Consider the following 24,436-nt stretch of genomic DNA (forward strand, 5'->3'; position numbering starts at 1 on the left):
AGATTATGAGCGTCCAGTTGTTGTCATTCCAGCAAAAAAAATATCCTTTCAAATATGGCAATGCCCATGATGCACGATTTGCATAAAGCAATTTGATATGCCTATCTGATTCAAGATCGAATTTAGCAATCAATTTTTCCCACTGACACTCAAATTCTTCTATGCTACCAATTTTATAAAGCCCGTGAAATTCATATTTAAATTGGAGATACCTTGAACCAAGGACAAAAGAGAACCAAGTAGAGAACTTGGATGTAATATGCCATATACAAAAGACATGTTTTGTGAGAGGCAAATCATTAGCGATCGCTTTTGTTAAACCAAGATCTTGATCATTTAATATGGTTTGTGGATATTTCCCGTTCATAAGCCGTAAGAAACTCTGGAAAATAAATAGGCATTAGCAATAAAAAAAGAAAATATTTAAATAATTTTGAGAATATAATAATATTCACCTTTAATGCCTATGAAAAGGAAGATGCCTTCTCATTTCGTAACAGAACACAACCAAAGAAAATAGTATTTCCATGATTGTTAACGCCAACCCAAACTCTTAGCGGCGTCTCATAATGATTCAATCGATAAGTAGTATAAAAAATAACTACGTCTCCAAAAAGCTCATAAGCACGAATAGAGTCCCCAAATGCCCAAATAATATTTTCAAGTCTCTGGCATGCATCAATTGTGAAATCATATTGGAAATCAACATCTTTGTCTTTCAAACTCTTACAAATTTTTAATAGCTCCAAAGCATCATATTCAATGTTGGTAGAACTTTTTGATTGAACAAAACTCCTGATGTCTTTTTCCGTAAAAAGCAATTGGCCTACATCTACGCCCTTTTCTAGTCCAAAATAGCGATCTCATCTAACTGAAAAACCAACTTGTTTAGCAAAATTTACATAGCAATTATACGCTTCATCATCACTATTAAACACTACCCTTATACAAGTCACTATTACCCATGTCAATATTTTCATGTCTAAGTTCTTTGTCTGATCTTTCAGTAATTTCTCCATTAATATAGCATTCATTATCACCACATGGACAATGACTTCTTGAGACACCTACGATAAAATCGACGGAAATATTATTAAGCACCTGTATTTAAAGCCAACAAAAGTATAAAATTTTATCAATACAGATTGTTTGATTAAGAAAAAGAACAAATAAAATGGAAATAATGGTGGCATAAATAAAAGAAAGAAAATTACAAAAACTTATACCATGATTCTGATACGAAAATAAGCATTTAAACCCTTACCTTCATCACAATATATGCGGCAAGGCAAAGAGAAAAACTTGAGATAAAAACCCTTTTAGAATTTGGGAAGAACCATCATTAGAGTAGAGTGACAATTAGTAGCGTGGAACGTAGAGATCTAAATTTATTTGGGCTTTAATTTTTAGGGAAAATTGTGGGTTTGGAGAAGGACTAAAAAGCCCTTAAGCTTAATATGGTGGCTCTTAAATAATAAGGGCATTTTTGTGAAGGGAAATGTGCCAATTTTGCACTTAGATATATATATATATATATATATATATATATATATTTACTATATTGAAATGTCGTTTGCTTTTTTTACCCTTATTTAGGGTTTTCTTGGTTTAGAATTAAGATTGTTTACTGCCGCAATTTTTGCGTTTTTCTTTGTTTTGATTCTTTACGCATGGCTTTCCTTTAGGATTTAGAATTCTTTATTATCAATGTTACCTATGTTACAGTGCGTCTCTTACGTTGTGTTTTTCCTTTGTTTAGGTTTAGGATTTACTTTAAGTTTCTAGAGGGTTTGCTTTGGTGTATTTAATCATAGTAGTATTTTTCATCTTTCTAATTTATTCTACAATATTTATTTGTTGTATTACTTTTACACAGTGGTATAGTAATGTATTCAAACAACCATTGCAGCAGGGAATAGGAGTACCTATTTCTTGAGGTAATTTATTTTTCTCATGACATGAATTCTTTCTCAAAAATAAATTTCAATGTGTCAATCTTAATGAAGGTTAAAGTTTTAACATATTGTAAAATTTTATAGGTAAAAAGGTATTATCAATAATGGTATCCGTAGTCAAATTTTGATTTGTTTTTTAAAATTTGATGGCTTAACAAAAATTTGAATTAACTTCCGGAGACATTGGTGGTTACATGTTAAGTTCATAGCGGCTTCACACTAATTGAATGTTCTACATTGAAAGTTATTGTCTTGTTTTGGTTTAGCATATAAGAAGTTGGAGATTGCCACTTTAGCTCTTGTCAAATTGATTTTTTTTGTTTAATGTGCAGACCGGAGATGATTAATGTCTTTATTTTCTTAAAGATAGGTGACTTCAACTATTTCAATTCCAATTGCAGTCATTAAATTATTTTATTTTTTGTATATTTTGCATATGAATGCAAACATAAGAGTTTTATTTAGTCACGACACATGTATAAATTTTGTAGGTGTTTGAGTGTAGTTTGTTATTCAATTTATTTGATCTATTTTAATATTTGAGACAAGATTACTTAACATTTATTTGGTATGAATTACGTCTTAGTGAAATTTAGTGCGATAAGTATCTATAAGATTTATTCTGATGAGTGAAGGTATTAAATTTAATGTGATTGCAATGAACGATATTATGTTTGAATTTAATCGGGGCTCTTGCTAACATATTTTACGGTTAAGGTGCTCCTCTCATGAATGCATTTTTTCTATTCAAATTGGCATCTTCAGAACGCAAGGCTGTTGGTGACCCATGTATTAATAATTTAGTGTCCTTACCTATTTTTACTTTCTTTTATTGGATATTGTTAAAGAGCAATTATATTCTTTATCCCTTTAGTATACTTTTTTTTAGAATACGCATCCTATTATTTTTTTAAAATAGTAGTCAAATATATAAATTATTATCTTTTTTTTTAAAGTACAATATGTATTCTTTCAATATGTTTATAATATCCTTGAGATGCTCAAAAGAATTATGAAGTGTTTGATTGTGTGATTGGCATGTTTCTTTAAGATTGTTCTTCCCAGTACTTTATAATTAAAATAATTTTAATCTTTCTTGAAAATGTATTTTTTATTTTTATTTATGTCAAATTTTAAAAATTGAAATCAATCTGATTACTTCTTTTGAAAATATATTTTCCTCCTATATTTAGTTTAGGAATTTTAGGAATTTCTTTTTTACTTTGCCTCGTATCGTTTTTGCAGTCCTCTTAGATACATTGAGATAAAATTTTAAAAAAAATGTCAAGACTTTGTCTCATATTTTGCGATTTGAAATGATTCTCTAGGAATAAATAAAATGTTTCTTCAAATAGTAACAAATGGTAAATAATCTTAGTTAAGACTATGAGGACTTGTGTAGAGCAAACTTTATTGCATTATTGATTCAGATAAATGAAATTAACATTCTCATTTTAAGAATTTATACGATTTCCTTTAACGTCTATGTATAACTCAAGATATAATTTTTAATAATATTTATGTGATTTTTAAAATTTCTTACTCAATGCAGGACACAAGACAACACACATAGACTAGATTCTATATTTTATAGTATATTAAAAGTATGAAAACAGTTAGCAAAATACCGTTCGCTATTTTTACCCTTTAAAAACAGATCGCACACTAGATAAAAATAATTATTTTATTATTTTTCTAATATTTAAGAATAATAATAGTCATTTAATATTTTTTTAATATTTAAAAATTTGAAATCAACTAGATTTTACTATTAAATCCTTTGTTATTTGAACTATGTAAACAATAAATCTATAAAAGAAAAATAATAACAAAGAAATAACATACACCAAGAATATTGTCAACAAAGATATCATACAATAAAATACCAACAATCAAATACTATATAAGTAATTCACCTAAAACCAGAAAATACCAAATTCTTTTAATTAAACTATTGTGTCAATGTATGTTTATGTTTTCGTTAAAATGAATATTGCATAACGTTAATTGTTATTACACATAATTTTTTTATTCTATATTTTGTATAATTTTTATCAATAAACCCAAAAAAACACGTGCAACACACATACTAAAACTAATATATATTCTCTTCGCATAGTTGAGTAACTTTTTACGTTATGCTTGAAATTTGTGGCAACTGAGAAAAGGACATATAAACAACTTAAATATTATGTACACTTTCTTTTTTCTTTGATGTCTTCTTCTTTATTTGACTCTCCCAGTTTCCGTTGACTGTGTGAACTACTTTCATTTTTGATCTGGATCTTACCAGCTTATGAAATCACTGAATAATTATAGTTAGTTGAATAATGAGGGAAGAAGATGAACTTCCATTAGAGGGACAACTACACAAAGAAAAAAGCCAAAAGAATAAAATGTTGGGACTAATTCTAAAACCATATTACTGGTTCAGAATGCTATGTGATGAATTTCACTGGAGCTTTGTGTCAGGTGTGGTTATTATATATGGTATTAATCAGGGATTGAGTACAGGTCTAAGCAAGATTAGTACTCAGTATTATATGAAGGATGAGCAAAAGCTACAACCCTCTGAAGCTCAAATATATTCAGGAATAATTCAACTTCCTTGGATTGTGAAGCCTATTTGGGGCCTTTTAACTGATACTCTTCCCATTAGAGGATACAGAAGGAGGCCATACTTCATTCTTGCTGGTATGTGATTTAGGTGGCAATAAAATTTAAATTACCATTTGTATTTTTCAAGATAATTGCTCTTAAAATTAATGATATCCGATTTGTTTGTATTTAATCATCATCGATATTTGACTATGCCATTAGTTTAAATGGAGTAACATGTTCCATGAGTATTTATATAGCCGACCCAACTTATTTTGAACTGAGGCAGTTGTTATTGTTGTTGTGATTTCCAAATTAGAACATTAAGTAGTGAACATTTTGGTTTGTTTGCTCAGACCAATGGCTTCTGAATTGAAATGTTGAAAATATCAAATGTCTTGTTTAACTTATGAACTTTTCCAGTTTTCGTATTTCAATTTTTCTGATTGAACTCAAAAGTTCCTCCTCTGTCACTTATCAGTGATGACACTGCAATAACACCAAAATTGTGTCTTATCATTAAGAACTGGTAAACTGACCAACTAGAGACCAAACACGACAACCGACTTAAAATCCTTGGCTGGGTGGGGTTTTCTGATTGGGGACAAAGCTGTATTTGAATACTGAATTATTAACTGAGCTCTTAATCAACAAAAAAGATAGGAATTAAACTAAATCTTCATCTTCATTGGTTAACTTTTCATTAGCTGTGATGATAGTGGTATCATCAGACATTTTTATTAATGCCACTCTTTCAAGAATTCGACTTATTTATACTGGATGTAAGCTATTGACTTAGTTCTCCAGTAGCTGGTCTACCTCTAGAATCAATGCATCGGTAATAATAAGATGATGTCAGTGTGAGATTGAAGAATATGAATGGTGTTATCCAACGGCAATGTCTCTAATTTACCTTTTCGTTATAACTTCTTTTAGATATGGATATAGAGGGAAATTCGAAAGGCTGAGCAAGATAATATTTGTTGTCAGTGTTATGTAAAGCAGCTTATGGCTGTCTTGTAGTCTAAAATATTTGATTGCTCATTGCGATCGTTGCAAATATACATTCTGTAACTTGTTGTGCTTCTGCTAAAAATGACATTGCATTTGTCAGTGCACCTGTACTATAGAAAAGACATTTTGTGGTATTGAAATGAAATAATCCCAAATAGAGCGTAACAGATATAGAACATTCATAACATTAACCCCCATTAGTGGGTTGCTCTAGTGGTGAGCACCCTCCACTTCCAACCAAGAGGTTGTGAGTTCGAGTCACCCCAAGAGCAAGGTGGGCGTTCTTGGAAACAACCTCTCTACCCCAGGGTAGTGGTAAGGTCTGCGTACACACTACCCTCCCCATACCCCACTAGTGGGATTATACTGGGTTGTTGTTGTTGTTGTTGTTGTTTGGTATTGAGTCGTCTTTGAGTGACTGATTAATTCTCTTTTCTAGAATATAGAAATAGCTTGCTGCTTTGTAGTTGGTTTAAAGAATTTACTTTATCCAATTTCAGATGTCGAGTTGTCAAATAACAGACAGAAGAGAATTCTTTTGACTTGCCTCCCTTTGTTCTTTAGGTTTTCTTGGTGCTTTTGCCATGCTCAATTTGTCATTCGGCCACAACTTACAACTTGCATCTGCTTTGTTGTGCCTAATGGGTGGAAGTGCTGCGCAGGCAGTAGCAGATGTTACTATTGATGCATGTGTCACAGAGAACAGTATAAGCCATCCTTCTCTTGCCAGTGACATGCAAAGCTTGTGTGGAGTAAGCTCTTCAGTTGGGCAACTGATTGGGTACACTATCAGTGGCTTTTTGGTTCATCTAATTGGATCTAAGGTTTGGTATCGCGGACCTATTTCGATCATTGTCGATGGAATATTGCCTCTGCTTTAATTTGCATTTTGCTAATTGGCTAATCATTTATCAAGACTGAGGAGTTGTTCTTGATTTTTTTAATGAATCTTGTTGAATGCTTTTTCCTGTTAGATGAAACTACTGTATATTATTCAGATATATTGGTTTGTTCATATCCACAAGAGTTTATGGCTTCATTAATCTTTTTGTTGGCTTAACCTACTCTAGCTTACCTCTAGAATGAACATAATGATGCTGCTTCATGAGTAGCCTGAGTTACTTATTGCCTCTTGTCACTTGATATTTCCTTGTTTTCTGATAAATGTAATCTGGTAGGGAGTGTTTGGAGTTTTAAGCATTCCAGCTGCGCTGGTAATTTTGGTAGGAATGATGCTGCACGAACCCTTTATACACAATGTTGCATACAGGCAGGTATATTGGAACATCGTATATCCCTTTGCTCGGCTTAGGACAGTTCTTGATCTTCTTGTATTTGTATTGTGAACATATGTTTCTGCAAACAGGTAGGTCAAAAGTTCTTGGATGCTTGTAAGGCTATGTGGATGGCTCTGAAATGCGAGAATGTGTGGAGGCCGTGTCTGTACATGTATATTTCCCTTGCATTGAGTTTGCATATTCACGAGGGAATGTTTTACTGGTATACAGATGCAAAGGGTGGCCCATTGTTCTCAAAGGTACTTGAACTTTTATCTATTCAAACCTTGTTTGTCGACAACTTTGTGATTCAAGATCTTACCTCTTGCTCATGACTTTGCATATTCCTTATTTGTCTTCTTATGGAGTTGGAAAATAACATCTTAATCACAGAGTATCAATCCATTTTCGACATTTATGCAGGAGATTGTAGGTACAATATCCTCTGTTGGTGCAGTAGGCTATCTTCTCGGAGTTCTCCTCTACCAAAATTCTTTTAAAAACCATCCTTTTCGTTTCGTACTTTTTTGGTCTCAGCTATTATATGGCGCTTCAGGACTGCTAGATTTGATATTGATATCACGAGTAAACCTGCAGTTTGGAATCCCTGATTATGTTGTTGCTGTATGCGATGCTGCAATTTCTCATATGATTGGGCGTCTCAGATGGATGCCTCTTCTTGTACTCAGTTCAAAGCTTTGCCCTTCTGGCATTGAAGGAACTTTTTTCGCTTTGCTAATGTCAATTGATCATGTTGGCAGTCTCACAGCATCTTGGGCTGGAGGCCTTTTACTTCACACCTTGAATGTCACAAGAACTCAATTTGACAACCTTTGGATAGCAGTAGTTATCCGAAGCTTTTCGAGGGTTCTTCCCATTGGCCTTCTATTTTTGGTGCCAAGCAGTGATCCCACTGCTTCTATTCTACCAACTGAGATGTTGAATAGGAAAAAGGGAGACGATAACTTGGGCGCTCAAAAGCTGGAGATGACTCCACTAGTAACCAACATCGATCAACATTTAGTGGATTCATAAGTGCCATAGTAGGGAAAGTATATTCCACCATTCTGGTGTGCAAATGTTTTTGTCTCTCAGCTGCTATTTTTTTAGCAGCATGACCGAGGTTGTACAAGACGGATTTACTAGCTTTCTGGTAAAGAAGTTAGAGCACACGTAACAAAGTTATTTACCTGGTACGGCTCAACTTGATGTTAACCATTTGTATTTTGTACCATTTTAGCAACTAGCAAATGACCTTGTAAATTTGTTTTTATGAAGTAGTACTTGTGAATCCAGCTCAAGAATTGAAACGTGCTAGAGTGGTTGGCTCTGGTATTGTTGTGATTTCGAGGAGAAAAAGGAATCATTTTTTTTGGCTCTGTCATTTTTCTTTCCTGCCACAACCTACGGACCACAGGCTCGGTTGTCGAGACATTCTATTGTGGGCCTGATACCTGTTTTTATATGCTTGTAAAGAATATGCTAATTTGTATTCTTTCCTGTAAAAACTTTTGATTTTTGATGAGATGATTAAGAATCAATATTTTCTTACTCGGCCAAAAAAAAATTCAATTACCTTCTTCTCTTTGTACATACAACTTAGCAGTGATATTATAGAGAAAAACAATTGAGGTTCCTCTCTTGTAGTCAATATGCTGTTTTCACATTTTATATAAGGATTGAACTGTTACATCATTAAGAGAAGTTTAAGGGATATTTTACATAACCATAACTGCCACCCATAATATCTGTATCTTCCTCCATAAGTAAAGCTCCAATAGTTATCTCTGTCTAGCAAAATAGTAAAGATATCATCGCCAACGAGTCATTATTGGCCTTTAGATATTATGTCATCTACATGAAACTGCAGGTTTCTTTTGCAAATCCAACTTGTGACTGTTTTGTGTCATATATGACCCTGGTGTTTCTCTGCTGAAAATTTCCAATAATTCCAGTCTCATCTTCATATTGTAGGCTTGCCAAAGCCAAACAGACCTGAGATGCATCACTCTTCACAAAATAGAAAACACCAGCAACATCCACTTCCATCTCAGCACCACTGTCGAAATATATTTTAATGGTTGGAATGTTCACTTCTTCATATGCAGAGAGGTCAAAGCAAGTGTCAAGAATTGAATAATCTTGTGCAAAAGGGTACCCTGAAAATTGTTTCAAGAACTCAGCTTTAACAGCTTTGTAAATGGAAGGAGGAAGCCTTGTGATAACTGTGCCAGAATCAATGAGAAATCCACTTTGGCCAAAACTTGAATCTTGAACAACAACCCCACCAATAGTCATCCCAGTTATATTGAGAAAATAGAAGCTAAAAAGCTGTGGATTTGGAACCATTTTAGTGTAAGAGATTGGTGTAGAGTTCTTGAAAACTGAAGCATCACCACCAAATACTAGTGAACCAGAGGACTCTGCGTCAGTTGAAGGCAAACAATACGAGAAAACGCCACCAAACACATTAGAAGTTTGAGATATTAAGGAAAGATCACTCCTTCCAAGTCCCATAAGACCTGAAGCTAAACCAAACAGACCTCTATTATTCCTACCACAGCCAAAAACAAAATTGTCAACTGAACTGTTTCCAAGAACCAAATGCTCCTGGCCAAGTTCACCTTTTGTGTAAGATCCATCTCCATAACTTACAAGGTAATTACAAGTTTGTGAATTAGTACCACATAGTCCTGAATTCCCGGTTGCAGATACAAGAGATTGACAGGCTGATGAATTACATGCAACTGATTGATAAGAAGAGGAAAATGAGGGGTTGAAAAGAGGTTCTGGTTGACTGTAACACAATCTACAAGGTTGGCATTGAACCCAAGTAAGATCACTTCCTGTGTCCACAATTACTGTCATGTTTCGACCGCCTAATCTCATTGTGACAATGTAATTTAGAGTCTGCATTGGGACACCTGAAGTGATAGGAATTCGGGTGGTCTGTGATAAAGTTTCAACTTGTTGTGAACTGATGTTCTTGATATGTGATTGCATTGACTGAACTCGAATATCATCAGCTACCAATCGTTGCTGCAGCCTTCTATTCAAGTCACCTCTTGATCTAGAGCAGTAATCTTTGTGCTTCATTTCCAATATTGTTGCCCCATTTTCACTTCCTGGAAAACCACAGATGATGACTATTAACAACACGTACTACTTTGAAGGATTTATACCTTCAAGGTAATTCTTAACACTAAACTCACTACACACACACACACACACACACACACACACACACACACACACACACACACACACACACACACACACACACACACACACACATATATATATATATATATATATATATATATATATATATATATATATATATAAATAGCCTACATCAACCTCTGCACATACTGCTTTTAGGATATAGGGATTAGAGAAGCAATAATTGTGTGAATTAGATGACTTAAAGTGTTGAAATTTAGCTTAGTTTTAAGATAAAAAACCAACATAAAGCATGAAAAGTGGCTGAACTTATGATAGCATATCCCAAGAAAGAGTTTGATAATATTGATGTGAGAAAAGCTAAACAACCACTAATATATACTACAGTATATGATATAAAAAATGATTAGCTCAAGCTACAATGTCTCTTTTTTTTGTGTATGTGCATAAACTCACTTGATTTTTGAGATGAACAACTTGGGCCATAATAACTGTTGTGTATCCTTTGAAGTGTTTTGAGTGGGAGAAGTAGTTCATTAACTGCCTGACCAAATGCTCCATTTCCAGAAGAAGTGAGTAATACAAAAAGCAGAAGACAAAGAATGGAATATTGGTAAAGTGACATTGTTTTTAAAGCTTTACAATTGCAGCTTTTGAAGATGAACTCAACAAAGGTTTAAAAACATAGGAGGAGGAGGAAAAGAGAGTAGAGCTAAGCTAAAGAGAAAATGAGATTCTTAGGAGTTGGACAGTAGGCAAGAGAACAAAAGGAGAGTGGCTGGCTAAAAGAGGACCCCACAAATGCATGAGAAATTATTGGGATTTCACGTGCAGATACTTGGGAAAAATAAAGTGATATTTGTAAGTTGTTTGTGGAGACAATGGACTTAGCTTTCATTGAGCTTGTGATTCAGAAATTACATTTTATTGGTTGTTCCTAAGACTTCCATGGATAAGGACCCCTCTCCACGTACAAGGGTTTGAAGTCTTGTAGTGGAGTGGTAAGTACTTCGTTATTTTATATTAAAAATCTCAGGTTCAAGCCTTGAGTATGAAGTCGTATTTATTAAGGAGTTAGTGAAATTTTCTGGCGTGAATTCAAATTTAATCGAACAGATATATGGGACATGAAACCAAAAAAAGGACTCTTCCTTCAGGGAATCAATCAACTGTCACAACTCACAAACTTACCAAACGTACAGTACTGCACAGAAACAATACAAGGCTAACTTAGCTTTGTTTTGGATGATTTTTGGGTGGACACAATGTTGGGGCTCGTGTCCTTTCCCATTTTCCATTAGGATTTATAATGAATCATTATACTATCAATGTAATTTAAACATGTTATGTATCAAGTAAGTACTAATATTCATGTTATCTATCATTTTCTTAGTGTTACCAATTAATATTTATCAACTAAGTAAAATTCAATTATTTTTTAAATAATATTATTGTATAAATATTTTCTACAACAACAGTATATCTTTCTCTTAATGCCCAAACCATGTAAAGCACTTATAGTCTTTGGATACGTTCTTCCGAAGTTTTCCTCCTATGAATAGGCAAAAATTGCTAATCAAACTTGTGCTGTGTATTAATTATTATTATCAAAGATAAAACCAATCCATTTCTTTCTCTCTTTATTTTAATACTCCAATTTGTTTTTGTTTTTTTTTTGGTTGGTGGGGTGGGGAATAGGGACTTAAAAAGCCAAAAGTACACATTCCCTTGACAGATTTCTTGAGTATAATATTGCAAACAATTTGATTTACTTGAATTGATAATTGCGTCATAACGAACATTAATGAACCTTGCACATATATTGGCCTCAGCAGCTATAACAAATCCAAACTTCGTAATTCTTCAAAATTATTGCGGAATTATTTGATCACATGTATTTCTCTAAATATAATAATTATTATAAGCTTAGTTTAAAATTTCAAATCTGTTATAAAAACTTCTAATTTGATGTTAAAGTACGGATTTTTTTTCTCTCTCACTTTGCATTCTAAATCAAATGACCCATCCACCAATAAAGACCCCGACATGAGCACATATTATTATATAGAGAAAGAAATTAAAGCAAATAAAGCTGTATCCAATAATAAACCTTGGCAAATTGAAAGATGTCTGCATTACTGAAAGCAACTTGCAATATTATAAATCATAGGTACGGAGAGAAGTCATCAAACCTTTTTTGCCTTTAAATAGCGTTGTGAGTTCACGAGTGTGAGCAGACAATCATTATATATATATATATATATATATATATATATATATATATATATATATATATATATATATGCCAATTATTTACCATCATATAAGGCTTGGTATTCATTCCACAACTAGCAATTGAACATTTCAGTCCTCATGCCTGGCCAACTAAATAGGCAATATCATTTCGCTTTCATTATGTGCTTATGATTTATCGCCTTAACTTGAGTCTCCGCCATATTAATTTCCTATCCACTTGTAACATTTGATCTACAATAAGGAGGATTATTGTTGCAGGGAAATATTAATTTATCCATGATTTATAAAGGTTTTATATTCGTGCCAGTTCTCCCCGCCAATAACCTGCTAATTCCACGATAAGAGTTCTTGGGAGCCATTAGGTGCCGGTTAACTTTTATCCCTTCCACATGGGACTCCCGACACTCCCGAATCAATATGGCCAACTTTCGTCTCTGTTGGACCAGCATCTAAGATCCTATTATGTTCTAACAACTAGATGACTTATATCTTGGCAAAATCATTATGGGCCATGTTGACATCATCAATGCGACAAACCAGCTAATTTCTCACAAAAATGGACCAGGCTTTAATGTCTGTCAAATGTGCATAAGTTATTAATATGGCCTAGTAAAACTGAGGGGTCAATGGGCCACTCGTAGAGGCTTTACTCTTTCGTAGCTCATTTTGCTGGCCCTGTAAAAGATGAGGGAATGATAAAAGCAATCTTTAGTAGATAAAAGAGATGCTTAGGCAAGATTAAACTTTAAATAATCCACATGATTATATAAAAAATGGATGCCTCAAATCCGATGTTTAACTAAAAGTTTTGGAAAATCTATAGGAAGAAAGAAAGCAAATGGCAATATTCCGTTTAAAAAACAAATGCTTGGGCTCTTAATTCAAATGATATCAGTTTAGAAATATCTCTTCTTCCCCAACTTGGTAAAGGGGCACTGGGGCAACTTGGTTTACTAGAGGAAGCAATTGTTATGCATCATAATTCATAGCCATCACTCCTATTTGTTTTCTCCGTCTTATAAAATCTTAATAATTGCTTAGACCAAGTCTAGGTGATACGTGATGGTAGGCTAGAAACCCGTATTTTAGCCGTAGTTTTACACTCTAATTAATGCATTTTACGTGTGTTTGAGCTTATATGATAGTGAATTGCACTTATTACGTGTTTTAGGCCTTGTAGGAGTTGATTTCGAGTTAAAAAGATGAATTGGAGCTAAATCGAACAATTTGGAGCTTTGAAATCTGAGTAAAAACCCAAGGAATTAAATCGGGATCGTGTTCGGGGATCGATGACCAAGTCTGGATGTCAAAAAGTGGACGAAACGATTCACTCTAAGAATAATACACAGCCGCGCCGCATGGGCCGCCACGAGGCGCGGCGCGACAGTGTAAATTAGGTCTGACAGACGTTTTGCATGCTCTCTGAAAATCCCCACACACGCGGCGCATGGCATAACGCTAGGCGCGATGCTTCAGTGCAATATTCATAGAATATTTTCCTATTTCGACTTCGAAAGGATAGTTTTGTCTGGACTCACTTCTACACTGTATAAATATACCAAAAACACATTTTGGGAGGGACTTTTGACCTACGAAAGATTTGAGAAGTAACTAAGGCAAGAAGACATAAGAATTCATCAAGATGTCAATGAACAATCAGTGCAATACGGGGTTTGTATCGAATCATTAGCATTGATGTTTTCTATGTTTTTTAAACCTTATTGAAATGACTTTTTCCATTGCTATGGAGTAATTTCCATTAGGGTGTTGACAAATACGGCGTTTTGATAACTTGATTAGGGATTCGATTCTTGATAATTGTTGGAATTAATTAATGGAGTTTTAATTCGTATCGTCGAGTTATTTCTTATTTTACTTAATCGAAAGAGGAGCTTGATATTGAGTTTCTTTACATCTTATGCTCTAATTTAAATTCGTGATTCAAGCAGGTAATCGAAAGAGCCTCTTGAATTATTAATCGAACTAAAAAATAGGGAAATATTCGTGAGAAGTTACCCTTTAGATCATAACCATCATTTTATTGTTGCAATTGTTTATCGTGCTTCAATTTGATTAATTACTGAAATTAACGTTTAATCGAAAGAGCAATATTACCTTCAAATGTAATCTGATTATATGTTGAATTCGTGAGAATCAACAGTATTATAGAATGAACTAACTCAAGAATTGGATCCCAAGTCAATTATCTTGTACTTGTCTAGTCAATTACCTTTATTTCTCTCATTGATTTCTTTTCGTTGCTCATTTGTTGTCCGTTGTGATCAATTGTTAATTGCCTAATTTTTAATAGTTAATCGTAGTAATAATCATCAAATCAAGTGTTCATTTTCCATGATAGTAATCAACTGAAAATTATGTGAGCACTGTTTAAATCCAATCCATGTGAAAATGATAATTAAATTATATTATCTTTAATTAGCGAGCAATAATTTTGTGTTATGTTTTACGCTCGTTATTCCATATTATATTGTGATTCACGATTATTTTACTGTGGTAACAAAGTTTAGTGAGAAAGTTAATTCATGTTAATGTACGTGCCATTAGTTGCACATTGCTTTACTTTTAATTTCTTCTGAGTGGAAGTGGAGAGGAGACGGAAATTATGAAAAGAAATTGAAACATAAGAGGTTAGTTTTCTTTTTTTATTATAAATTAGAAATATCACTTTCTACCCAACTTGGTAAAGGGCCACTAGACCAACTTGGTTTACTATGACAGCTCAACAAGCAATTGTAATGCATCATTCCTATGTTTTTCTGCCTTGTTAAATCTCAACTACATAGACTATGTGATATGTGCTTACATATTATAATCTGCTTCTTTATTGCTTTATAATAAAAAAGCTTAGTGAGGAACTTCAGGTAAATGTACGAGCCATTTATTCAATATTAATTTTCTTTTAAAATTCCTTTGAGTGAAGGTGGTATGTGAATAGTGGAGAAGGAAATTATGAAGAGGGATTCTTCTAAAAATATTTACATTGTGACTTTGTGAGGAGTAATATATATGGTATACTACTTCCTCCTTTCACTTTTACTTGTTCATTATGGATTTTGTACATCTCTTAAGAAATAATAAATAAATTACATAATTTACCATAATACATATATTAATTGATGTATATTTTTAATGAATTAGAGAAAATAATTTAAAATGAGTAATTAATATTGTGGGTATAACAGAAAAAAATTATTATTTTTTAATATGTTAAAAGTAACAAATAAAATAAAAGTAAAATATATTTTTAAAATACTGGAAAAAAAAAATGAACGAGAGAATTAATTTCTTCCAAAAAAGAAATCAACAGTCAAAGAGATTGAGGTGTAAAATCATTAATGATTGGTCTTATAAAGACAGCGCGTGAGTTATAAAGCCGCCGTAATATGAAAGGAAAGAGGTAGGAAGTAGGTGCACGGCGTGTTTATTCCGTCATCCGAATCCCGACAAAAAATAAATATAAAATCCCAAATTAAAAAAAAAAGCAATCAATCCAAAACATTATCCACAACGCAGCCCATCTAACACATCCAATTCAGCCTCTTACGTGTCATCCACCGTTGGATTCTTCCACGTGTCAACTTGCCCCATCGCAGCCGTTCCCACTAGCCGAAACTCGAACCTTCCCGTGTTTGCGCCGCGTCAGCATTTTATCCAAAGCTCTCACGTGCCTCCAGCACATTTGAGGTGGGGTGGAGTACAAGCGCATGAAATTGACACGTGTTTATTGAACATATATAATTAAGGTAGCTAGCAGTAAAAACGAAAATTGATTTCTCTTCTTCTGGTCCGACTCGTACGGCTTAGATATTTTGGTGTTTGTTTGATTAATTCTTCGTTTTTTCGACTATGGTTCAATTGATGAATACTGTTGAAGTGTTGCCGGAGTTGCAGTGGCGGAAGGGGAAAACGGCGGTGGTGAAGCTGGAAATAGAGGATGATTTAGATGAAGCACACGGCCCACTCAACAAGCGATCAAAGCTTTCCTCTTCTCTCCAAGTTTGTTTTCTTTTCGTTATCTCCCTGTTTGTTTTATTTCACATACTGAGTTTCTGTGTTACCTTTATTTGCATATTTACAAACATGTACTCACGCTTTTTGCTATTTTGTTTCCCGGAGATGTTTTTTTCCCTCTTCTGTGCCAGTTTGTTGTTTCAATTTTCAACTGTCTTTGTGTTTGTGCTTTGCTTGCTTTTTAGAACAATAACAGAGAGATTTTACTCCTTCCGCTTCATTATACAATATATCAAATTGGCTTTAGCATAAGCCTTGTTCAACATGCCATGTCATTATTCCTTGAGTAAGTCAATTAAGGGAAATTGATGACAAATAGGATGTTAAGATTAAAGAGTTTGTAAATATAGAAAGGTGTAGCAAATAGAAAAGGGAAGAGTGCCAAATAAAAGGTAATGGAGGGAGTATCTTATAAACATCTGTAGCAGAATGACAGTAAAAACTTATCCGGTGTTTACACCAAATCATGCTAATTTATCATGGTTAAGTATAAATTAAGGTGAAAACATATATTAATTAACTATGGTTTAGTGATAAGAGTGTATGTAAAGATATATGTCATATAATCATTGGGTTGGTGTAAATATCGGGTGTACGTAAGTTTTACCATTGGTCAAATTGGGTATAAGTAGTGGACTCATGCTTATTGATGTATTATTACTGGCTATGCCTTTTTATACTGCTTTAAGGTGATTCCTGTGACGCTTATTGTATGATTAGCTTACCTGAATCCGGATCTTTTTGCTATAGCAGCAATTGAGTGTAGGAGCTGACGGTTTCCCAGTACCACCATCGCAGTACAACCCGCTAGATGAGCCCAGTCCATTAGGTTTGAGGCTGCGGAAGAGCCCATCGCTGTTGGATTTGATCCAGATGAAGCTTTCCCCGGGGAACAACCCCAAGGTGGGAAATCATGGGAAGAAGGAGCAGAAAGGAAACTCTGTAACTACTGAAAAACTAAAGGCTTCAAACTTTCCTGCCTCAGTCCTGAGAATTGGGAGCTGGGAGGTATTTTAGTTTCAAAAATAATATGTAATTTACAAATTGCAGTTTAGAAGTACTAGTAGTGATTGAAATTCTGTTTTGTGTGCAGTATAAGTCAAGATATGAAGGGGATTTAGTAGCAAAATGTTACTTTGCGAAGCATAAACTTGTTTGGGAAGTCCTTGATGGCGGTCTCAAGAATAAGATAGAAATCCAGTGGTCCGATATTATGGGTCTGAAGGCAAGTTACCCAGATGATGGACCTGGAACCCTAGACGTAGAGGTAAGTGCTAATGGGTCGTCTCATTTGCTGCTGTTATTGTTAAACTATATGCTATATGAGAATTGGCAAATGTATTTCTGCAACTCTTTTCATTGTCCTTAAGGTGATGAAAGGACTAAGGGATTCTTGTGTTGCAGCTAGCAAGACAACCTCTTTTCTTCAGGGAAACAAATCCACAACCCAGGAAGCATACTCTGTGGCAAGCAACATCTGATTTTACTGGAGGACAGGCTAGCATACACAAGTATGTTTCTGATATTGTTTTTAGTCATTAGCGATTTCTTGTTTTCTGTATGAACCAGAACTTATAGTTGTTGTTTTTACTAATTTTCCTTTTTTTCCCTGGGCACCAAGTACTCTTCGGTTGCTTATTTTAGCCGGTTGCTAGGAGTCTAGGACTATGAAAGTATCAAGATAATGACTGAAACTTAATTGCGACCTCCTCGGTAACTGTGTACTTTAAGTCCTAAAGTGAGTCATTACTGATTTAATGTTGACATCTGGAGTTTGAGAAAGCTTTGCGGATTATGTTGGGCCTCTTTATGCCTTTTTTTCCTTTGGATGTCGGGAAACTTTTCACTAGGATCATTCTACCTCTATTTACTCTATGAAGTTAAATAGCAGCCTAGCGCAGCCACCTAACCCCCATTTTTTGCAGCAGCAGTAATCCAGAGGATCTATAATTTTTAAGTCTTTGCATGGACTTGATTTAATGGCACTGCTGTTATAAGCCTGCTTAGCTCAGCATTACTCCTATTTATGTTCGCAATTTTGTAGCATTTCCTTGACCATTATCTTTAACGTGGTTCAGTTTTGATGTTAAACCCCATTTTTATGTTTTCCTTTTTAGGCAACATTACTTACAGTGTCCACCGGGCTTGATGGGAAAGCATTTTGAAAAGCTCGTTCAGTGCGATCCTCGTCTTAACTTCCTAAGTCAACAACCAGAGATTACACTAGATTCTCCATATTTCGAATCCAGAATTTCAGTATTTGAAGACCCAAATGTATCTGACTCAGAGTTTAATCTGAATAATGAGAAAAATACCCCCTTTCTCAACTTGCAAGGTCCTGCCTCACCTTCAGAAGCCTATTGTTCTACCTCAAAGGCTGAGCAAGATGTTGTTAGAAGACCATTGGAAGGTGTTCCTCCTGAGAGACGTTCGCCAATCTCAGGTAATAATATATTAATAATATTCGTTTGGGTAGGAACCCGAGCCTTGTAACAAGTTGGATTTATCTGTTTGATTCATCTTCGAGGACGTCATATTTCTTATTTGTTTTTCTTAAAGTTTTGTTGTTCGGGTCCTGGTTTTATTTAATATATTACATTCTTTTTCTGTCGCTACAGTTCTCGTTAGTTACTTCAACCTAGCATCTAAGGACCATTGACACTTCCAAATTATGTTGATGCTCTAAGCTGGATCTAACTGATCCTGAACTAATGCTTGTACCCACACAAGCAACCATTATGGAGGTTTGCTGGTCTTGAATCTGTTTTAATTAGTTTTACTGTTATGTAACCTGCAGTGATGGATACAAGGGCAACTCAACATGTTATGAGTAGAGATATGGAGAAATTGAAAGGTCTCAGTAACCTGGAGCAGCTTAAAGTGCCTGGTCTTCATCCTTCCATGTCAATGAAAGATTTAGTGAGCCACTTTGAACAACGTTTCTCCGAGCAGGGTACATCTGAAGATATCAACCTGTCAAGTGATGAACGGCAAAGCTTGCAGATTCTGGAAGATATCTCGAGGTGCTTGTTTAGTGACACTCAGAATATGCCAGAATCAGATGAGAAATCCCTCATGTCTAGGGTGAATTCTCTGTGCTGTCTTATTCAGAAGGATCCTGCAACAGCTCATAAGAGTGAGAGTTCAGGTTATGTTGCTGTTGAAGGAAATAGAACTGATGAATTGAGTTTCTTTCCCGTAGCAGCAAGTGTAGATAAGGTTGAAGATCCTTCTACAACAGAGGATAAATCAAATGATCCAACTCCGTCAATGTCGAGAAAAGACTCCGTTGGGGAGTTGTTGATGAATCTGCCAAGGATAGCATCATTGCCTCAGTTTTTGTTCAATATCTATGAAGATTCTGAATACCAAGCTAGATAGCACCTGTTTAGTTTATCATCATTTGAAAGGATGGTGAAGTTAAATCTTGTATATAACAAGTCGTAGTGCCCTCGAAGACACTGCTTAGCTATACTGACTTTTGAATTTGACATGTTATCTAGTCTTTAGATGTTGTGCAGGTAGTTCAATCATCTTCTGTTTTAGTTGGTACCAAGATATAATGTTCTCCAAGTGATTCAAATATTTCTTGTTGACATTCTTTCATGATTTTTCTCTAAGATCGGTGGTCACAAGCCTGATCTTATTTTGAACGGGATACATTTGTAATTTGGTATCAGAACTTTGGCAAAGGCGTAGAAGCTCGCGTTGAAGGCATTGATTTAATGGTTCGGGATATAAGGGACAATTTTGGTGCAGTTGGATATAAGGGACCATTTTGGTGTAGTTTGTGATTGGATATAACCGTAGAATAACTCTCCTATGCACATATCACTCTTTGTGACACATTCCATATTCTCATCATCGACGCTATCTAGACTCGAGGCTTGGCTAACTAAAGTTAATCGGACGAACACCAAGGACTTTCGATAGACTTAATTCGTCCCTAGAAGTTGTCATATTTTTCCATTATAGTTTTAAAATTCAGTTATTACTTGTTCCGTTGAGCTAAGTCCTAACAGTTATTTTTCTGAAGGAGCGGGAAGAGTGTACGAATTGGCTTCGTTGCTTCGGTCAATTCAACAATATAGGAAGTCACAAAATCAGCAGCTAATATATTTTGGCCATTTAGAAGGCTTCTAAACTCCTTAATTTTCTTTTTCTATATGATAAGAAGTTTTATTTCTCTTTTTTAATTTAGTTCTGCGAAAAGGGACCCGTGTTGAAACTTCTGGTTGTTGCCTTGATGGAACTGGGTTTGATTTGTCCTTTCGCACTCTACCCTATAATATTTTTGACTTTGAATGAATACACAAGCACAACAGCTACTACGTTTGAACAGACACCAGGCACAGTTTAATATTGAAGCGTCTTAACACAAACAAAATATATACACCATATTATAAATATTCTTAGAATTAAACAGTACATAATATTGCGAAATACTGGTGGTATTCTTACACAGATATTAATACATCTTGACAGCACAACAGAAACTTACTATATCCGTCCTATTATTGTCTAAAGAAGTCTACAAAAGAATAAAGAAGCCTACTAACTAGGAATCATCTGTACCTTCATCATCAATGCCATCATCGTTCTCCTGTATCATGTTCATAAGGACATTTATTTGGCTTTGCAACATAGCATTTTGCCTCTCTACATCGGCACGCTTGCTTCTTTCTTCCAGCAGCTGTATTTGCAGATGTTCCAGACATTGAGCATCTGCTTCTAACTGTTCGTTCAGACCATCTATTTCACGATCCTGCAGCATTATCACATGCTTAGTGTTTCCATTGAATATAAACTGGACAAGACGAAAACTTGAACAACAGAACATGCAGATTGGAGAGAAAATGGTCATTTTGAGAACAGCACCTTTCTGTTCATTTCCTGTAGAGCGATTCTTCGCATACTTTCAACAACATCCACATTTACAAGCTTCCGTTTCTTTCCAGCAAGCCAACCTTTGGGGTAACATGCAGCGTCAAAATCAGGTGGAGGGAGCAAAGATTCAGCTAATGGCCTTCGCCCATTTGCATTCGTAACCGGTTCCAATGGTTCAAATAACGCCTTTCTACGCTCGGAAAGTTCAGTAGACGGGTTGAATTCCTGCATCTTTTCATCAGCTGAAGACTCTTCTTGTTTTTTAGGTGTTTCATCAGCTTTAGCAGTCACTTGGTTGTCCAAGTTCTTCCCACTGGCTACTAGGTGAAGTATTTTCTTAGCATGACACAGGTATTATACAAAATGTGAATTGTGTAATGATTCCGCTTATAGTCATTACTCTATGAACTTTGTGAAGCATGACATGCAACAGGACTTTTGACAAAAATAGCACAACTATAGTATGTTCAGAAGTTGTTGACCGGTTCAAATTCAAAGATCAACTATGAGCATGATTAGAACTTAGAAGTTCGCTATATAATGAAAGCACTTGAACTAAAACTGACGGGGTTTATAGAGGTCACATGATGTGGAAGGACATTAATTTCTCTTCTGTTCAGCCACTCTCATGTACATAAACAATTCCTTATGCAATCAGATGTAGGTATTATAGCATTTTAATCTGATACTTTCCCTTGTTCCATTGCTTATCTTTCCATTATTTTTAGAGATTTAACAACAGTCCTACACGAAAGTTTAACAAAAGTCCGATACGCCTAGCCCGTTAGCATGTTGTAGAAATATTACTCCACTTAAGAAAATTTCCATACAAAGCTCAAGAGTTCATCTACCACTAATCTTCTCCAGTTGATCAGGGAAGAAATAAGACTGCTATTTGACAATCATTCTTGAAAAAACTATCAGGGTATCATTCAATAAAAAGATCCAAGTAATTTAGCTGAAACTTTCTTATTTTTTATTTAGAGAATTCTTCTCATGTCTTTCTAAAGGTAGGTAAGTCATTTTTGAAGGCATCTCCAAGAATATCCAAATAATTAAAAGGGTCCACTAAGGGAAAAATTTACAGAAGTCAACAATGCAGGACCAAGTCATTATGTCTAGAATAGATTCGTGCGCAAAAGATTAGTCTTTTAAGAATAAAAATACGATTACAGGAATTTGCCGTAGTTTATACAGGGAAACTCCTTAGCAAATACTAAGGTGAAAATTCACAGAAGAAACATGTAATGAATTTATTAGGAAACGAGTGCCAACTCATCACGACAAAGACAACCAAAAATATTAAAAATCAAAATTATTAATGCCAATAAGCTAATTTTCAAAATTTGATTTATATTCAAAGATCAAGCTTTGTAATTAGCTATAATATAGAAACTACGTGTCGGCAAAGGCGCCACCAAATCTTGCTAATGTTGTACGAAACCTACCCCTACCCCCAACCTCTAATGTCCTAAACTACCACTTTCCCCGAAAAAGGAGAGGAAAGAAAATAATTTAAGAAAAACTTATACAGAGGAAAATGTAAAGATACTCACTTAGTAATCAAAAAATTCAGAGAAGTATAATTTCACTCAAAAAGTAAAGAAGTAATCCTAATAGAGAAGATATCAAAGAAAGCATTTTCCTAACATTTCCAGAGAGAGAGATCTAGTGTTTTGCATGCAACTCACAGAGAACAAGCACCATTTTTTCACAAATTCCGTCATAAAAGAATATAAATACTTGTAATCAACATGTTCATTAGTTTAATTAATCAAAATTACTAGTTGACGGAGAAATAATTAAGAGCAAGGGGTGAGAGAAGTACCAGATCGTTTCCTAGACTTCCAGAAGACAGGAGTTGAATTAACTGGTGAAAATCCCTCCAAAATTCCTTCCATCTTCAGCTTTGTTTCCCCCATATATATATATATATATATATAAGCCCCCTTTTCAACTTTCAAGAAAACAAGAGAAAACAGAGAGATGAATAAAAATAAAAATCTAATTTTCTTATAATTCTACAGTTCTATGAGCTATGAAGAGAGAGAGAGAGAGAGAGAGAGAGAGAGAGAGAGAGAGAGAATCGATAGCGTAGGAGTTGAACTTAGTCTGGTTGTCGCTGTATGTGTGAGGAAGAAGCGTTATTACCCACCTATTATTTCATCACACAACAAATATTGAGGCCTTTTTTGACAAGTAAACAAGATATGGTTAGAAAGAAACATAGACGGTGACGAAACCATCAAGGCAATTCACGGTCCTGATTTTGTTGTTTTTTTGTTTTTAACGGTGATGTTTGTTTTTCTTGTTTTGTGTTCCTACTTCCTATTCATGCCGGACCCCACCCCTTATTTTATGTATTTATTCCCCAACATAAATTAGTATTCATTTTTCTTGTTGGGAAATTGTGATTTTCTTCTCTAAAAAATAAAAACACTGGCGGTCAAACAGTGTCCAAGAATTTAATAACAAAAGGATATACGGGTATTTGGGCAAGTGCACAGAAAACCAGTTTTAGAAATTAATCTGTACTTATTAGTCGGTATTTATTTTGTAAATAACAGTCTTATAAAGTGTCATTTTTACGGGTTATCGGTATTCTCCATCACTTCGGGCCGAAACGTTTAGCCCAAAGATAATGGATTGAGCATTTAAGCCAGCTTATTCTCTTTATTATTTGAATTATGTTTCCAAATTAACAAGTTGTTTTATAAATATCCTAAAGAAAGAAAAACCTATGTATTAAGTTCTAATTATGTCGGTGCGTTTACTATAGGTCTTACATTTTCAAGTCAAGGTTACAAGAGATTTATATGCTAGTAAAGCTATAAAAAAAAAAAGGGGAACTTCCAAGGCCAATGCCTTATTCTTTATACCTGCGCAAGGCAACATGTCAAATTTCCCACCAGTTTCTGATCTCCCTTTGACAAGTTACTTTTAATTATTATAATACGTGTTTATGTTATGGTTTTAATATTACTTTCGGGAGGGATGAAAGGTGTTGAAGAATTAAAAATACGAAGTCCAACGTAGAAACAAAGGACTATAACCCGATCCTAAGAAAATATGAGTTGCCACTTGAATGTATGGGTAGCAACAGAGACAATGGTTCAAATACCTCCTCATTGTAGAACCGATCCTCGTCACTGACTGCGGTGAGTTATCCACAGGAGTAGAAATCTAATGGATAGGGCTCCTAATGAATAAATTATAAGTCATTGTTGATGAGAT

General features: G+C 34.6%; 4 protein-coding genes across 5 annotated transcripts; 2 read left to right on the forward strand and 2 right to left on the reverse strand.

The window, feature by feature from the left end:
• Positions 1-4,155: 4,155 nt before the first annotated feature.
• LOC107781497 (putative folate-biopterin transporter 3) lies at positions 4,156-8,371 on the forward strand. The gene is made up of 5 exons (XM_016602210.2): positions 4,156-4,649; positions 6,132-6,391; positions 6,746-6,841; positions 6,934-7,104; positions 7,268-8,371. Exons 1-5 carry the CDS (start codon positions 4,286-4,288, stop codon positions 7,877-7,879), a joined length of 1,503 nt encoding a protein of 500 aa, XP_016457696.1. The 5' UTR covers positions 4,156-4,285; the 3' UTR covers positions 7,880-8,371.
• A 79-nt stretch (positions 8,372-8,450) lies between these two features.
• LOC107781509 (aspartyl protease family protein At5g10770) lies at positions 8,451-10,776 on the reverse strand. Its single transcript, XM_075251468.1, has 2 exons — positions 10,484-10,776; positions 8,451-9,969 (listed from the first exon to the last, which is right to left on the reverse strand). The coding sequence occupies exons 1-2, from the start codon at positions 10,650-10,652 to the stop codon at positions 8,699-8,701; spliced, it is 1,440 nt and encodes a 479-aa protein (XP_075107569.1). The 5' UTR covers positions 10,653-10,776; the 3' UTR covers positions 8,451-8,698.
• A 5,259-nt stretch (positions 10,777-16,035) lies between these two features.
• Positions 16,036-19,921, forward strand: LOC107823775 (uncharacterized). Of its 2 annotated transcripts, none has more exons than XM_016650483.2 (6): positions 16,036-16,300; positions 17,066-17,323; positions 17,409-17,582; positions 17,720-17,826; positions 18,433-18,758; positions 19,113-19,921. In XM_016650483.2, exons 1-6 carry the CDS (start codon positions 16,151-16,153, stop codon positions 19,694-19,696), a joined length of 1,599 nt encoding a protein of 532 aa, XP_016505969.1. In that variant the 5' UTR covers positions 16,036-16,150; the 3' UTR covers positions 19,697-19,921. The 2 variants fall into 2 exon arrangements, with proteins under 2 accessions (XP_016505969.1, XP_016505970.1); XM_016650484.2 differs by having other exon boundaries at positions 17,069-17,323.
• A 766-nt stretch (positions 19,922-20,687) lies between these two features.
• Positions 20,688-23,378, reverse strand: LOC107823776 (protein HEADING DATE REPRESSOR 1). Its single transcript, XM_016650485.2, has 3 exons — positions 23,031-23,378; positions 21,194-21,519; positions 20,688-21,080 (listed from the first exon to the last, which is right to left on the reverse strand). Exons 1-3 carry the CDS (start codon positions 23,122-23,124, stop codon positions 20,874-20,876), a joined length of 627 nt encoding a protein of 208 aa, XP_016505971.1. The 5' UTR covers positions 23,125-23,378; the 3' UTR covers positions 20,688-20,873.
• Between the last annotated feature and the right edge of the window lie 1,058 nt (positions 23,379-24,436).

This window comes from Nicotiana tabacum, chromosome 4 (assembly GCF_000715075.1).
Source record: "Nicotiana tabacum cultivar K326 chromosome 4, ASM71507v2, whole genome shotgun sequence".
In the NCBI taxonomy this organism is placed as follows: Eukaryota; Viridiplantae; Streptophyta; class Magnoliopsida; order Solanales; family Solanaceae; genus Nicotiana; species Nicotiana tabacum.

What these genes read in the sequence shown, in the direction of transcription:
- LOC107781497 (XM_016602210.2), top strand. Translation starts at nt 4,286, where the DNA reads ATGAGGGAAGAAGATGAACTTCCATTAGAGGGACAACTACACAAAGAA. An exon ending in GCCATACTTCATTCTTGCTG is followed by an intron (nt 4,650 to 6,131) that starts GTATGTGATTTA and finishes TTTGTTCTTTAG; the next exon opens with GTTTTCTTGGTGCTTTTGCC. An exon ending in GTGGCCCATTGTTCTCAAAG is followed by an intron (nt 7,105 to 7,267) that starts GTACTTGAACTT and finishes ACATTTATGCAG; the next exon opens with GAGATTGTAGGTACAATATC.
- LOC107823775 (XM_016650483.2), top strand. Translation starts at nt 16,151, where the DNA reads ATGGTTCAATTGATGAATACTGTTGAAGTGTTGCCGGAGTTGCAGTGG. An exon ending in AGCTTTCCTCTTCTCTCCAA is followed by an intron (nt 16,301 to 17,065) that starts GTTTGTTTTCTT and finishes TTTTTGCTATAG; the next exon opens with CAGCAATTGAGTGTAGGAGC. An exon ending in TGAGAATTGGGAGCTGGGAG is followed by an intron (nt 17,324 to 17,408) that starts GTATTTTAGTTT and finishes TTTTGTGTGCAG; the next exon opens with TATAAGTCAAGATATGAAGG.
- LOC107823776 (XM_016650485.2), bottom strand. Translation starts at nt 23,124, where the DNA reads ATGGGGGAAACAAAGCTGAAGATGGAAGGAATTTTGGAGGGATTTTCA. An exon ending in GAAGTCTAGGAAACGATCTG is followed by an intron (nt 21,520 to 23,030) that starts GTACTTCTCTCA and finishes TTCACCTAGTAG; the next exon opens with CCAGTGGGAAGAACTTGGAC. An exon ending in TACAGGAAATGAACAGAAAG is followed by an intron (nt 21,081 to 21,193) that starts GTGCTGTTCTCA and finishes ATAATGCTGCAG; the next exon opens with GATCGTGAAATAGATGGTCT.
- LOC107781509 (XM_075251468.1), bottom strand. Translation starts at nt 10,652, where the DNA reads ATGTCACTTTACCAATATTCCATTCTTTGTCTTCTGCTTTTTGTATTA. An exon ending in TTGTTCATCTCAAAAATCAA is followed by an intron (nt 9,970 to 10,483) that starts GTGAGTTTATGC and finishes GTGGTTTTCCAG; the next exon opens with GAAGTGAAAATGGGGCAACA.